Source organism: Neophocaena asiaeorientalis, unplaced genomic scaffold (genome assembly GCF_003031525.2).
Source record: "Neophocaena asiaeorientalis asiaeorientalis breed wild unplaced genomic scaffold, Neophocaena_asiaeorientalis_V1.1 scaffold1, whole genome shotgun sequence".
NCBI lineage: Eukaryota > Metazoa > Chordata > Mammalia > Artiodactyla > Phocoenidae > Neophocaena > Neophocaena asiaeorientalis.
Genome location: NW_020171981.1, coordinates 4,835,027 through 4,851,362, shown reverse-complemented (window position 1 = coordinate 4,851,362; position 16,336 = coordinate 4,835,027). Strand labels below are relative to the sequence as shown.

At 48.4% G+C, this 16,336-nt stretch overlaps 1 protein-coding gene across 3 annotated transcripts; it reads left to right on the top strand.

The window, feature by feature from the left end:
• Positions 1–4,888: 4,888 nt before the first annotated feature.
• PHB1 (prohibitin 1) lies at positions 4,889–15,664 on the top strand. 3 transcript variants are annotated; one of them, XM_024745624.1, is made up of 7 exons: positions 4,889–4,957; positions 6,164–6,278; positions 7,953–8,114; positions 10,482–10,624; positions 10,767–10,883; positions 13,080–13,175; positions 14,523–15,664. In XM_024745624.1, exons 2-7 carry the CDS (start codon positions 6,191–6,193, stop codon positions 14,733–14,735), a joined length of 819 nt encoding a protein of 272 aa, XP_024601392.1. In that variant the 5' UTR covers positions 4,889–4,957; positions 6,164–6,190; the 3' UTR covers positions 14,736–15,664. The 3 variants fall into 3 exon arrangements, with proteins under 3 accessions (XP_024601392.1, XP_024601401.1, XP_024601410.1); XM_024745633.1 differs by lacking the exon at positions 4,889–4,957 and adding an exon at positions 5,015–5,034 and having other exon boundaries at positions 14,523–15,662; XM_024745642.1 differs by lacking the exon at positions 4,889–4,957 and adding an exon at positions 5,730–5,749 and having other exon boundaries at positions 14,523–15,662.
• Positions 15,665–16,336: the final 672 nt, after the last annotated feature.

Below are 16,336 nucleotides of genomic sequence, written 5' to 3'. Positions count from 1 at the left end.
GCAACCTTTCATGTCTAACTCCTTTACATCTTGCCCTAAATGTCATCTCCTCATGGAGGCCTCCTTGAGCAGCTCACTCAAAAGAGACCCTTTGTGTCAGACACGGTTGGTTGCAATTCCAACATCCATCCTCCCTTGCATCCAGTTCCTTGCTAACAAGAACCCCCATTTTGATTTGGTAGCATATTAGGCAGTCATGTGGTTTAGGAGAAGCCAGCCCTCCCCAGTCCCAGAGGTAAACTCTTGGCTCATCCAATTCCAACATTGCAATGCCATTCCTTTGCCAATGACTTGTCTAGAAATAGGCAGATGATACAATTCTGCCTAATAACTCATAGGTGGATGTCTGCTTGGGTGCTTCTGGGAAACTTTACCTAGCTCTTATAAAGGGAACCAAAATGTGACATGTCCTTTTCCTGCCTTCTGACCTTTGGTTATTGCTGTGTGAGAACATTAAGCTTGGACCTTCTACAGTCATCCTGTGACCTTGCGGGGACAAGCATGAGAAGGAAAGTCAACATCTGAAGATGGCGAAGCTGAAAGATGGAAAGATTCTGCAGCATTGATGGCCTTGGTGAGCCACTAAATTAACCAACCCCAGACCTGCTCTCCCATGGGACTTGTTATTTGATATATCTCTTTATTGTTTGTCAGTTGAGTCCACTTTTCTATTACTTGTGATCAAAGCCTTCTTTACCGGTTCACCATCTTCCTGTTATTTGTTTGTTTCCTTCATGAAGCTAGTCAAAATTCCATATCATTTATTTCTTTGTGTACTTGTCTTTCTCTGTATACACCAGCCTCCCTTTAACCCAGAATGTAAACTCCATGAGGACAGGGGCCCTCTCCATCTTCTGCATCACTTATCCCCAATGTCTAGCGTGACACAAGAGGCCTTCAAAATATGTGTTAAATGAAGAAAAAGAGATGCTTTTCTATAATTATTTGCTTTAATTACCACCCTTCCCATGTTAGCAATGAGCCTGGCAGTAGAATCAACCTTTGTTTACATATTACTTACAGATCACACATTCCCACAGCTTGGAAGAGCACTGGCTATGATATCATACATATCTGCCATTTACCAGCTGTGTGACTGTAAGCAAGTTACTTGACGTCTCTGAATCTTCATTTCTTCATTTCCAAAAGGGTAATGTGAAAATAGGGTTAAATAAGATTATGTCTTTATGAAGCAATTGGTCCACAGGCAGTGTTCAAGATGTATTTGTTATCTTCAACCTGTACACCAGTCTGGGAAGAAGAGCTGAAGGGGAAAATGCTCTGTGCAGCAACAAATTGGATCCACTCCGAAAGCTGGTGCATCAGTGCTGCTCTGTCCCTAATTTTTGCCTCAGCACAATTAAATTCTTCCCAGATATCCTCCTCATTATCCTTATACTTCATCCTCCCCACCTCTCCACCTACAACTAGCCCAGGTCCGCACGATGCCCTCATGTCACGTGAGCTTTCCTGTTGCCTTTGCTTCCCAGGACACAGTGTGGGGAAATGGAAAGAATATAGGGCTTAGACCTAGAAGACGTGTATTCCGGTCCAGTCTGGCTCCGACTAGGTGAGTGACCCTGAGGAAGGGTCATTTAACCTCTGAACCTCGACTTCCTTGTCTGTAGAGTGATAATAGACTGTAATGATACTCAAGCGGGACGCTGTAGATACACAGACTTGAAAGTTATAAAACATTCAAAAACTGATTTCTTTTCATATTTCCAGCATTCCTGCTAGTGAGGTTAGAATAGAAGCAGACAATACTAAGGCTATTCTTACAGGATTCCAGAGCATCCTGCCTTGCGTTTCCTGGCCACAGCCTGCCTAACCAGCTACTTCAACGCCCTTCATTATTCATTCATTCAACAAATACTTATTGAGTGTCCACTGTGTGCCAAGCACTGTTGTATGTTCTAGGAAGAGAACAATGAAGACAGCAGACTAAACATTCAGCTCTCATACAGCTTGCATTCTGGTAGGCAGAGGAAAAGACTGTGGGCAGTCAGGGCAAACCCACACCACCTGAAGAGTGCTGCCACGTATATCGCTGGTCATTTGGCATCCCACCGGTGCCAAGTGGAGACAAAGAAGAGGGACAACCGCAAAAAAAAAAAAAAAAAAGAAAGAAAAAAAATTGGGCTTCCCTGGTGGTGCCGTGGCTGGGAGTCCGCCTGCCAATGTGGGGGGCGCGGGTTCGGGCCCCGGTCCGGGGGGATCCCACATGCCGCGGAGCGGCTGGGCCCGGGAGCCATGGCCGCTGAGTCTGTGCGTCCGGAGCCTGTGCCCCGCAACGGGGCGGGCCACGGCGGTGGGAGGCCCGCGTACCGCAAAAAAAAAAAAAAAAAAAAAAAGGAGGACAGAAAGGAGAGGAATGCAGGAAAAAGAAGTTGAAGGAATCCAATCATACTAGAATCCAGAAATGGGCCTGGTTTCATTAAAATTAAGTGTCCGTACGCCACTTAGCTACCCCAGCTAAGAATGCAAAACAACAAATCTAATTATGAGGGAATATCAGACAAACTCAAAATGAGAAACATTCTTTTTTTTTTTCTATTATTTTAATATAATAAAGGCAAGGAAGGCTGAGGACAAATTAAAGGAGATTAAAGAGACATGAAAAATAAATATAGTACCTAATCTTAGACTGCTTCCCGTATTGGGTGGTAGGAGGGGGTGAGAAGACTGCTATAAAGTTCATTATTAGGTCAACGGAAAAAAACGGAATGCAGAGGATAGATTAAACTTTTTCAATTTATATAAAAGGATATGCTTATGCTTAGAAAATACAAAGAGAGAGAAGAAGGGAGGGAGGGAGAGAAGAAGGGAACAAATGATAAGGTGTGAAAATGAATAAAGAGAAACCTCATTTTAAATTGAGTCAGGAGGCCAGAAGGGGGAACTCTCACACCCTACCAACAGGTAAAAACCCAACAGGAAGAGAGAGCTTTGCATCTCCAACAGGAAGAAGGTTACTACTTTACTATCCAGCAGGGAGAAGGAAAATTTTCCCTTTGCCTGAATTTCTCCTCGCCCAGCAACAGCCCAGTCAATAACAGACTGTCACAACTCAGCCAATGAAAAGCCACTACACTTTCAAATTCCCAGTTTACTCCAACTCTTTGTTTATGACAGCCCCTCCCAACTCCCCCTTCTCCACTATAAAAGAAAGGTCCTCTCCTTTGTTCTGCAGACTTGCCTGTGGGTTACCATAGATTACATGTCCAGAATTGCAATTCTTTGCTGTTCCCAAATAAACCCAATTTGCTGATAAAATAACCTGTTGTTTTATTGTTTTAGATCAAAAAACCAAATAGAGCAAATTGTTAGCAATAGATGAATTTGAGTAAACATGTGTTCCCTGTACTATCCTTGCAACTTCTCCAAATAAGACTTAAAAAAAAAAAGAAATGTCACCTTGCACCAGCCAGATTGACCATCATCAAAAAATCTACAAACAATAAATGCTGGAGAGGGTGTGAAGAAAAGGGAACCCTCATACACTGTTGGTGGGAATGTAAATTGATTCAGCCACTACGAAAAACAGTATGGAGGTTCCTTAAAAAACTAAAAATAGAACTACCATATGACCCAACAATCCCACTACTGGGCATATACCTAGAGAAAACCATAATTCAAAAAAACACATGCACCCCAATGTTCATAGCGGCACTATTTACAATAGGCAGAACATGGAAGAAACCTAAATGTCCATCAGCAGAGAAATGTATAAAGAATATGTGGTACATATATACAATAGGATATTACTCAGCCATAAAAAGGAATGAAATTGTAGAGACGTGGATGGACCTAGAGAGTGTCATACAGAGTGAAGTCAGAAAGAGAAAAGCAAATATCATACAACAACACGTATATGTGGAATCTAGAAAAACGGTATAGATGATCTTATTTGCAAAGCAGAGACACAGAGTAGAGAACAAATGTATGGATACCAAGGGGGAAAGGGGTTGGGTGGGAGGAATCGGGAGACTGGGATTGACACATATACATTATTGATACTATGTATGAAATAGACAACTAATGGGAACATACTGTATACCACAGGGAACTCTACCTAATGCACTGTGGTAACCTAAATGGGAAGGAAGTCCAAAAGGGACGGGATATCTGTATGTGTATGGCTGATTCATTTTGTTGTGCAGTGGAGGCTAACACACCATTGTAAGGCAACCATACTCCAATAAAAATTAATTTAAAATAAATGAATAAAATTCAGTAGAAAATTAACCACCAGTTTTAGACAAAAAAAAAAAAGGTGTCCACAGAACCCAGACTCAGCCCAACCCCTTTTTAAATTGGTGCATGAACCTGAATGACTCCCTTCCTCTCTCTGGGTCTCATTTTCTAGTCCAGGTGGTCTCTAAGGTTCTCTCTGGTCTGGCAATCAAGGTCCCACAACTCAGGTCGCTTCTAGATAGGTCTTTGGAAAGAAGCCAGCCCTTCAATCTCTCAGCCCACCAGTTACTTCACCACGACTTTCTGCAGCATGCTCACCCGCCCTCTTTCATCAGTCCTAAACTTGCCCTTGCCCTTCTCTGCCACCAGCCAGCAGGCCCAGCCTCTCCTTGCGAGGGCCTTAGCGCCCACCTTCTCGCAGGCTCCAAATCTGTTCAGGACAGGCACGTGCATTTATCCCTCAAGAAACTACAGCACCCAAAAGGCTTTGCGGCAACCTCTGGGCCTTTAGTACCACCAAAGAGAAAAGTTTTTCAGTGCGGGCCAGCCGCTGCATGGCTTTTTGGAAATTGTAGTTCTTCTGCGAAGAGCCCGGGAACTAAGGTAAGGCTGCAAGCCACCCTTCCCAGAATGCACAGCGCTCGTCCCTACCAATCGGAGGCACGGATCTTGGAAGGAAGGCGGGGAAGAGGGGGAGCTGCCCGGCGCACGCGCAATATGTTTGTCTGGGGAATTCATGTGGAGGTCAGAGTGGGAGCAGGTGAGAATGGAGAGGAGTCGCTACGGCCCGCGTCCGGGCGTCTCCGCAGTCCCCCTCTGCACTCCCATTAGCCCCAGGTTTGGGCGGGCGGGGTCCATGCGTGGGTCCGCCTCGTGTCGGAGGGGAAAGGGGGTGAGCACGGGAGGAGCCAGGGGTTGCGTAGAGTGAGGTAGGTGTGTATGGGGCCAGAGTGAGGAATAATCTAGAAGCTGTTAGGAATGGAAAAGCTGAGGGGTCGGGACTGGGCATCCTGGTCTCAGGAAAGATTTAAGTGCACGGGGAGAGATGAAGGTAGAGACGTTGAGGTCTGGGGAGGAGGTAGGGAGGCTGAAGTGGACGACGGCAATGGGGCGGAGTGAGACAAAGTTAAGTGCTGGAGTAGATTCTAGTGAGGTCAGCCGTGCTCGCGCCCACCCCGCCTCAGCCCCCCTACCCCCACTCGTTCCCGGGCTCTCCCTCGGGGTGCAGCTGTTTAGGGCCTTTCTGGCCCGATTGGTTCTCGGGATATGTTGACCCCAGAACGTCATGTAGCGCCTGCTTCTATAATAACAGGTCATTCTTAACGCCTGATGTTGAGAAGCCACGTGGTGAGGAGTTAAGATGTGCCTTCTAGAATTGGACCTCTAGGTTCTAATCCTGGTAGCCCTCCTCATAGCTGCGTGATCTTAGGCTCCTGGTGTAACTTAACACTTCTGTGTGCCTCAGTTTCCTCATCTGTAGTTATCTACTTCATACGGGTTGGTGTGAGGATTAAATATGGAAATTGCTGTTAGAAGACTACCTAGTATAAAGGTCAGCTATTATTGTTATTTTGTTCTTGGAATCACATTCTTTTCTGAACCAGAATTGCACAGAACCAGCCACGCAGCCTCTCTCCTGGGGCCTGACTGTCCAGGAAATGGGAGGGTGTTTGGTGTGGGGCTAAGTTCTCTATGGGTATCAAGCCCATGCCTCCTTCCCATTTTGAACCGAGGACCCCAGACCCTTTCTCTTAAGTAGTAGAGAAAGAAGAAAGAAGCGCAGAGGAATTGAGTATACACTTATCCAAGCTGCAGTGTTATTTATGAAATGTCCTTCAGTCGATAATTTAGAGCTCTCGGGAGGGGGCGGGTAGAAATGGCCAACTCGACAGGTACATGTGATGCCTCAGAGAGGGCTTTACTCTGAGGATTCTGGGATTGAATTGTTTTGTTTTTACCCACTTAGGTGTGAGCAGGCCCAGCAGAAGGAGACATGGCTGCCAAAGTGTTTGAGTCCATTGGCAAGTTTGGCCTGGCCTTAGCCGTTGCAGGAGGCGTGGTGAACTCTGCCTTGTATAATGGTGAGGCACTGAGGGGTGGTGGGTCACTGCCCTTTGCCAGAGGACTTCTCTCAGTCTTCATAGCCTGTGTGACACTCCTGTTGGCAGCCGCTGTCCGTGAATGTGTTTGTGACCAAGAGGGCTCACCTACTGCCGTCCTGCACCACATGGTTGCATTGTCATCAGGGCCTCTGTCCTTGTAGCCATAGGTTCTCTCAGAGCCTTTATTCACCAAGAGCCTCCCAGCCCAGTTGGACGTTTCCACCTGCTCCTGTGAATTTAAAGAGCAGCTGCAGCAGAGTGCCAGGATTTCGCTGGCCAGCTGAAATGGAGAGCTCGTTGGTTCTCTTCTGCCTGTGTGTGGAATAACTCAGCAAGGGTTTTAGCCCTTCGGTGACCTTGTCCTGAGTAGCAGCTTTGCTCTGGTGTGGTTGAGTCTTTCCAGAGAAAATATCTTTGAGATGCACTGCCCAGCTTTTAACAGTGTGCTGGGTGTTTAAGCTGGCTTTTCCACTTTTCTTTGTGACCTTAGGCAAGTCATTTTCCGCTCCGCAGGCCTCAGCTTTCTCATTGGTCAAGCCACAGGATCGAACTGCTTTATGTCTAAGACCCCCTCCGCCTCTGATATTCTCTAGCTTTCACTGTTGGAAAGTAGCAGTAGATCGACCCACCTCATGTGTGACCCTGACAAGAGGAGGATTACTTTCAGAGTGAAGGTGTTTGGGCCAACTGTAATGTCCAAAAAGGCAGAGACAGAAAGCAGCTGGTCAGAAAAGCCTGCTCTTGGGCTGCCCTGGTGGCACAGTGGTTAAGAATCTGCCTGCCAATGCAGGAGTCACGGGGTCTATCCCTGGCCCAGGCAGATCCCACATGCTGTGGAGCAACTAAGCCCATGTGCCACATCTACTGAGCCTGTGCTCTAGAGCCCGTGAACCACAATTACTGAGCCCGTGTGCCACAACTAATGAAGCCCGCGCGCCTAGAGCCTGTGCTCCACAAGAGAAGCCCGTGCACCACAACGAAGAGTAGCCCCCGCTCACCACAACTAGAGAAAGCCCGCGCACGGCGAAGACCCAACGCAGCCAAAAATAAAATAAATAAATTTATTTAAAAAGAAAGAAAGAAAAGCCTGCTCTCCTTCAATGGTGCAGCTTTATACTCTGATCTTTTTGGCCACCCCTGCATAGCTAAACAGTAGTCACCATTACTAATTTCTTTCTGAATCAGCAAGACAGCTCTATAACCCCTTCAGACCTTAGAGAAACCAATCTATTGGAAAGAAAAAGTGGGGCCTTCCAAATTTTAGGATCGCCATAGGGAGGATGCTGCTTCCGGAAACACTGAGTTAAATTGGAACCAGGATGGACTGTGGTAACAGTGAAGACTGGTGAGTTTTAGAAAGAAGTTTTGGGAGGTGGTTAATCAGAAAGTCAGCAGCCAGTTGTTTCAAGGAGAAAGGATGCTGAGGAATAGATCCTATTACCGAAGTCCTTGGGAGGACATGTGGGATGGGAAATGATTGCTTAGTTTTATAGCTGTTTAGAGGCCTCTAGAGACCAGAAGTGTAGGAAGAAAGAGCAGGAGAGGGGAGACTTAATAAATGAATGGAAGGCACCAGGGATCTTTCAAAACCATGATCCTTTTGGTTAAAGGGTGAGGGGATTTTTCTGACCCATCATTATTCTTCATTCCTAGTGGATGCTGGGCACAGAGCTGTCATCTTTGACCGGTTCCGTGGAGTGCAGGACATTGTCGTAGGGGAAGGGACTCACTTCCTCATCCCTTGGGTACAGAAACCAATTATCTTTGACTGCCGCTCCCGACCACGTAACGTGCCAGTAATCACTGGTAGCAAAGGTGAGTCTTGTCTGTGGGTCAGGTAAAATAGAGAGTGTGGAAGGGCTGCTGTGGGATCCCGAACGGGTTGAACTTCTCGTAGTACGAATTCCTGGCATATTTTCCGTGAAGAGTTTTATGTGGCTACAGAGAAAGAAATATACAGGCGTACCTCAGAGATGTTGTGAGTTCGGTTCCAGACCACCGCAGCAAAGCACATATTGTGATGGAGCGAGTCACGAATATTTTGGTTTCCCAGCGCATAGAGTTCACCCCATACTGTAGCCTGTTACGGGTGCAATAGCTTTCTCTCTAAAGAAACAATGTATATACAATACCTTAATTAAAAAATACCTTATGGCTAAAAAATGCCAACCATCATCAGATCACCATAACAAATATAATAATATCGGGAAAGTTTGAAATATTGCAGGAATTACCAAGATGTGACAGAGACGTGAAGTGAGCGGGTGCTGTTGGAAAAATGGTGCCGATAGACTTGTTTGACACAGGGTTGCCCCAAACCTTCAATTTGTAAAAAAATGCAGTGTCTGTGAAGCTCAAGAAAGTGAGGTATGCCTATATACTTAAAATACGCACACAGTTGTACAAATTTAGAGAAATGAACAAAGATATATTTCAAGAGTTACATAGCAATCCAATTTTAAAGAAATCTAAGTGTGCCTTTGCTCCCTCGGTTGACCCTTCCCATCAGTTCTTGTTTCCCAGGGTGACTGTAAACGGATCTCCAGCTGTTCTGTTTGCCTTCACAGCTGACTTACCCTTTGCCTTGCTTTCCAAGGCCTCTGTTTCCAGCAGTGCTGCCCTCACATTGTTCTCTCACAGGCCAAGGCCCACATCCCTGAGAGCAATCTGGTCTGACACGCCACTGGCTTCCCAGTTGGAGCCTAAAATGAATGGCTGTCATGGTTCTCCCCCCATCGTGCACATAGAGGTGCACAGGCAGTAGATGGAACGGCAGGTGCTGTCTTGGCCGTGACGTTTCTGTGCAGCAGGAGGAGAGGGTTGCATGGGTGTTGCTGTCCCTCAGCAGATGTTTGCTTTCTGTCATAGTGGCAGGCTTTGCGCTGGGTCAGAGGGTGGGGTAGTTCAAAGTTGACTAGAGCGGGAGCCTTGAGGAGCTTGGCCTGGCTAGGGAGATAGCCATGTGGACAGGCACTAGAGTGGGGCGCGGGGACCACAGCATGGAGGGGACGCCGAGAAGAGAGCTCCCGTGAGGAACGTGCGTCTGCACTGGCACTTAGGATGAGAAGTGCGTCGGGCAGAGGAGGGGAAAGGGTACAGTCGTGTTGACTGATCTGTCCTGTCGCTCCTGGCCAGAGAGAGGAGGAGCCTCCTGTAAAGGGTCTGGCCTGCCTGCTACATCAGAGGAAATCAGCGGTGGAGTGGGGTTAATCAAGAAACATCATATTTTAACTTAAAGGCCTAGTTCTGAACTTTCCTCCTTTTTGGGATTTCTTTCTCTACTGTTTTGCAGTTGTTCTAAGGACACATTATACACCTATCTTCAAAACTTGATAGGAACTTGCAGAGATCAGGGACGGTGTATAACCATTTCCCACTCTGGTGCCTGGTTCAGAACTCATGTCATGGGCGTTTGGTCCATATGGTTGATGACTGACTGCAAGCAGGCCGTGACAGTGCCTTAGCTCCAAGTAGGACTGCATTGTCAGGGGAAGTTGTAATTCCCTCCCTGGGTCCTTTGACTCTGCCAAGTAATGAGAAACGGCCTCTAGATGAGTCTGATAACCCCTTACATCTGTTGCGCATTTGACAGAGTGCCTTTATATCTGTTTCCTCCTTCGGTTTCTCCCAACATGCCTGGGAGGCAGATGAAATCATCCCCATTCTTACATGTGAGGAAATAAGCTGAGATAGGCTAAGGCTTAGTGATCCCGCATAATTAGTAAACAGCAGAGTTGAGGCTGCAGCCAGGCCTTAGACTGCTAGTCTGCTGGACCCACGGTCACCTCTCTGAGGCACACTCCTACCTTGGGCCACATTCACTGGGCCTTGGAGAGGACTTACCCTAGAATTCTTGGCATTGGCCTATCTGTTTTCTTAAAATATTCAGTGTTCCAGGCATATCCATGGCAACTGTTAGATGTACAATCTGAATTTACTTATATCAGAGGGCATTCAGGACACACTGAAAAGCTGTCATCACCAGAATCCTTGGAGAAGTTTTTAACGCTGATGCTGTGCTGGGTTCTCTACCAAGGAGACCACGCACAGGTGCGCCTCACCCTCTAGGATCTGATAATCGGCAACTTTACTTATAAATTATAGCAAATTTGGGGTAGGAGAGGTCATAGAAGGCCACTTTGGTTTTTACTTTTAACTCCAGCACTTCTCCCCTACCCTAAGATTTACAGAATGTCAACATCACCTTGCGCATCCTCTTCCGGCCGGTTGCTAGCCAGCTCCCCCGCATCTTCACCAGCATCGGAGAGGACTACGACGAGCGCGTGCTGCCGTCCATCACCACCGAGATCCTCAAGTCCGTGGTGGTGAGTGAACAGGGCCTCAGCCTCGAGCCTCGAGCCCAGCCCCCAGGAGATCGCTAGGTGGCAGGAAGAGCTTGGCGGTGACTGGTTGGGACTCTGCTTCCTCATTATCCTGACCGGCTCCTCTGCCCTCCCTTGGAACCAGGCTCGCTTTGATGCTGGAGAACTGATCACCCAGAGAGAGCTGGTCTCCAGACAGGTGAGCGATGACCTCACGGAGCGAGCAGCAACCTTTGGGCTCATCCTGGATGACGTATCCTTGGTAAGGGTCTTGGGGTGCCTGCAGGGGAGGGTGCCTGGTTCCATATCTGGGTAGACGCTGTGAGGTCCTACCTTCCACTTTCCTCAATGAAGGCTTGAAAACATGGAACCTTCTTGGTGGCATGTGGCAGTCTCCTCGGGTTTGTTTTCAGAAGAAGGTTCTTTTACCTCCCCTGTGCCACAGACATTTTTCTTTTAACTTTTGGCCCTGACCACTAGATTTTTCACCTTCCCCAAACCGAATGTTCCCCCGAGCTCCCCAGGAAGTGATGTCCTGCTCACCCTGTTGGACACAGGCAGAAACTGCTGGGTAGAGACTAGAGAACAGCTGGGATAGTCTTTCTCCCTAGCACAGACCTCCCAGCCTGACCCCGAGGAATTTCCTAACACCTAGGGTCTAAAGCGCAGTCAGGTTAGCTCTGGGACCTCCCCATGAAAGGTGATAGAGTGTAAATGAATGGTTCTGTTTCCCAAAGCCTGGTATGGGAGGCAGGGGGCATCTCTGAGGCATAAGCTATCCTCTTGAGACTGTGTGGTCTGTGTATTTATATGACACTGAATGCCGCAGTGCAGACAGAAAGCAATACAGGCAGGATAGCATTTCAGATCGAGGAGGGTGAGGGGAAGGGGTCGTGTTTCTGATTCTCTGGGGAAAATCATTTGGAGTGATTTGTTCGGGTAGTGAGGTAGAGTGTTTCCCATTCCGTTCTCCTGTGCGTCGCTGGGGAAAGGCACAGCTTCCCCCTCAGCATCTGTGCAGCTGTTTAAACAGTAACACTACATACCCTGCGCCCACCCCAGGGCACTGCTCCACTTGCCGCAACTGCCTTCCAGCCGTGGAAGGGCTCGTGGGCTCCCTCTACTGGCAAGACGCCAGGCTGCAGCCATTTGGCTCCTTGGACCAGAGTGGTTCCTCAGGCTCTCCCACTTAGTGTTAAACACTGTGGCCGTGAGTGAGAACACACTAAGTAAAAGCCTAAGGAGAAGCTTGGCATTTTGCTAGACTTTGACCACATACTCCATTCTAGGGAAATGGGGGTTGACCACAAGAAACCATATCTAAGAGGTGTGAGAAGAAAATTAGGTTTCATGGGGAATTTGCTGCCCTCAGCTGGCCCTTTTAGAAAGAAGTTTTATTCCTTAATTACGCATTTCTTTTTCATTGCTCAGGATTGTATTTTCTTTCCCAAACTTTGAACAAGAGTCCAGAAATGGAGCAGGCGAGCTAGAACAGCTGCAGTTTAAGAGTTAGGAGTGTTAAAAATTCTGGAAGACATTGGACTGGGATTTACTCTTCAGGAGAAGTTTTGAGCCGCTTATTTTCTTTTTTTAAAGCAGAGGTTGGGAGGGTAGTGGAGGAAATGAAACAAGTAGAATTTGGTAGCAAAACCAATGCTGTTATCCCCTTTATTCTTCCCTTTTAATAAAAAATATAGATAAATTAGACTAGGCATTAGTAGTGCTGAGATCTGTTTCCGTTGTTTGCGCTGTCATCACAGATACATCACTTCAGCGAAGTCTCGGTCACTCGTGTTGTTAGGGAAGACCGATGCATAATCAGAATTTTAAACCTTCACCCGAAGCAATACCTCTACCTGCCTTCTCTTTCTTTTAAACCCTTTATCAGAAGCACTCACACATAGGGAAAACCATGATTTGCAAAATCATGGTTTGGAAATCGTCTCTCTAGTCCTCTTCCTGTTTTGTGGTGGAGATGCTGTGAGAAAGCAGTGGACTGGTTAAGTCATAAGCAGAGAGCAGCACACTCTTGAATCCCTGAGAACCAGCTGCATCCCTCACTCTCAGGGGCTCAGTTTTCCATCTGGCTTCTCTGGGGGCTTCAAGCAGGCCATCAAAGGACCTTGGAAGAGCACTAGTCAGTGGTGGGGGTCCTGGGACCCACAGGTCTCCTCCCCTAGGGAGGTGGTCAATCGAGTAGATACCTTCTGGTGCCCGTGGGCTGTGTTCTACCTGAGGGTGCCAGAATGAGGTACAGGAGCATTTTGGGCAGCCGAGGATTCTGGGGTGTGAACTCAGTTTGGGCACGGATGTGGAGGTGGAAGGGCGTTCTGACCTCACATTATCTCCAGCTGCTAGAGCCATTCGTGGCCTCTTCCTCCAGCGGCCGTGCGGGCCCTGCAGCAGCGCTGTCGAAGCCATTACTCTGCCTCATCTCGTGCTCACTCTCTCCCCTTAGACGCATCTGACCTTTGGGAAGGTGTTCACAGAAGCGGTGGAAGCCAAACAGGTGGCTCAGCAGGAAGCAGAGAGGGCCAGATTTGTGGTGGAAAAGGTGAGCACTCAACCAGATGGCAGGAGCCTCTCTCCCCTTTCTCCTTTGCTCAGCCTCCCTGTTTGCTGGGTGGCCTGGAAATTCATCATCTGTCATCTCTTCCGGGATCATCGGAAGGGGATCGAAGGGACTGTACTCCTGCAATTGGTTCCAGAGTCTTCGGGGTCTAGTCAGGGATATGTGAAGTTATGTTCTTAAATCACTGAAGGGTAATTTTTTTTCCACGTCCCTATGATCAAAAACAGTCTCCCACAAATAAAAATGTTTCTTCTGGAATATTTTCAGCTTCACTGAGAGGTCATTTTTAACTGTGGTTACATAGTGAAAGCTGACAGCAAAAGGGATCAAACGTTGCACCAGGTACACTGTCATCACTGGATTTCTTTCAAGCACTAAATCCACCCAGATGTGTCAGAGTGCTGGGACGCAGTACAGTTGCGTAGGGCCTGGTCTTTCGGTCTTTGCAAAGGTGTATTTATTTCATATATTCCCTTCTCCCCACCACTAATTCTCTTGGATTTTTATTCCTAATCCAGGACACCTTAGTCCTTAGAATCAGCCAAAAGAGAGGTATATGGGTAGACATTTAACTTTAGAGAATATAAACTCCATGTGGATGGAGCCTTATTTTTTCTTTTTCCACTTTTTTCTGCCTCTTTCCAGCCCCTAGAACATGTCCCAAACCATGCCTGGGTTAGATTCTAGGTATCAATAAATATTTGTTGAGTGGACAGTCCCAGAACCTCAGCTGAACAGCTGTCTGTTCATCTCAGACAGGCTCCACACTGTGTTCTCCTCCCGTGCTTCTGAAGGTCATGCATTGCAGATAGACGCCCTCCTGTTGGTAAGGGTAGGGGAAGCCAGGAGGCCTCGTTCTGCGTGCCCGAGTTCCTGGTCGGGAACTAGTTTAGCCCAAGAGCGACTTCAGGGAGCGTCCCGTGCCTGCCGCTCCTGCTTAGCTGCACTGGTTTTGATGAAAGTCGCTTTGACTTGGGGCTGGAGGGAAAGATGAGGATTAATTCCATCTTTCTTTCTCTCCTGCTTTCCTTGGCCTGGAGTCCTCCTGCCTTGGAGTATGTGGCTGGACTGGGTTGCTATTAATATTATTGAGGACTTTTAAATAAGACAGCTATTTATATAGCCAACAGAAATGTGTCCCTACAGTGGCAAGACAGGAGAGAGGAGGGTTGGGTGGACAGTGCTTGTTGACCCTGTCTGGAGGGGGAGGTAAAGTCCCAGGGTTCCTTCGGGACCCGGTGAGGATGCCTAACGTGGTCCTTTTGAGGCCGTAGCCGCCATCCAGCACCCCAAGATGTGATCTTGGTCTCTCTGCTTGCACCCCCGTAGGCTGAGCAGCAGAAGAAGGCAGCCATCATCTCTGCGGAGGGCGACTCCAAGGCAGCAGAGCTGATCGCCAACTCGCTCACCACTGCGGGCGACGGCCTGATCGAGCTGCGCAAGCTGGAGGCGGCGGAGGACATCGCGTACCAGCTGTCGCGCTCCCGGAACATCACCTACCTGCCCACTGGGCAGTCGGTGCTCCTCCAGCTGCCCCAGTGAGACCCGCACCTCCTGGGGCCATCTGGACCACAGCCCCCATGATGCTCACCACCACCTTCCTTCTCCCGCCCCAGAAATCACTGTGAAACTTCATGATTGGCTTAAAGTGAAGGAAATAAAAGTAAAATCACTTCGGATCTCTAATTACTTGATCAGGTGAAGCTCTTTCACTCTTCTCATTTCCATCCCCTTTTTTTATCCGCCTCCCTACCCAGAGTTGCCAAGTGCCTACACAGACCAGCTTGGCTCCCGTCTGTGGGGCCTGCTGGCGCTCCAGCCTAGGCACTGGCAGTGGGCAGAAGACAGGCAGGACCATGTGTGTGATGAGCTGGGAGTCAGTGGGCGGCCTGAGTAGACTGGTAGCCTCCAACCTATCTTTTATTCATGATTTGAGGAAGACGGCATGCGCAGCTGAACAACACCGAACACCGGCCTCGGTTTTCTCCAGTGGTTCCTTCACATACCCAGCTGAGGAGAGGTGCTGGGGAGGGTCAGAGAGGAAGCGCTCTGTCTCTTACCATAGGCCGATTCTCTTTAGCTGCGGGGCCAGCGGAAGCACGGATTGAAGAATCTGCCCCTGTGAAGGTGGGTGGGCTGATTTGCTGCCCTACCCCTACCCCAGGGTCCTAAAGCTGGAATGGACTTGGATAATGAGAAAGCAGGCCTGGACCAAGATGTGAGTCCTCTGGCCTCCCTCTCCACCTCCCACCTTGGTGTCTCAAATACCCGGCGGATTTCCAGCTTGAAGGATTGCATCCGGCCGGGGCTACATGGGCCTGCCAGAGACGTGTGCATCCTGAGTTCCTGCTTCCCTTGTTCAGAGACTGCCCTCTCTAGAGGGCTCTGTGCCTGCGCCTTGAAGGGAACAGCCACGGGAAGAAAGCAAATGTGTGTAAACTGCTGTCAATAAATGACGCCCAGACCTTCCAGCTCAGTCCTACGGGTTTTTGTGGGGGGCGGGGGGGGAGCCGTGGGATCAGAACAGAGCATTCTAGCAGTTTTTGTGTGCACGTTTGTATCGCCAGCTAGGACAGAACCTCCAGCAGGGCAGAAAATGCTTTGGTTTCAGAAAACACTTTGTGCCGTGTTCCAGATCCATCCCAGCCTGCAATGAATCAGTGTCAAGTGAGGTTTGTTGTTACGTGGGTTCTTAGGAAGTGAGAGGTGGTGGAGGTTCATTAACTTCCCCCGTGGCTTTTGGGGCCAACTAGAAAGTGGTAGGCCCACCCCCTAAATGAGGGGTTGACAAAAGGCACGTGTGCCAAGCCCTCGGCGCGCTCCGGTTTGACTTACATACGCGAGGTGGCTCCGGGGGCCCTGCCTGTTGCGGGCTTGTATTGCTTATTCCGCTTCGCTTTGATGAAGAAAGGCCTTGGCCTTTGAAGGGGGGCCGGGTTTATGGACTCTGAGTGGTGGGGAGGGAAAGCGGACCTACAATTGAGAAATGGGCCGTGCCAGTCACCCATCTCAATCCTTTTAGGAATAAAATGGAAATGACGTGCAGTGAGCACTCACACTGACTGCTTCAGCCTCTGCTCTCGGTTTAAACCCAGCTCACCACCTGGCCAAGGAGAATGGTCTCTGTTTTTTTTTTTTTTTTT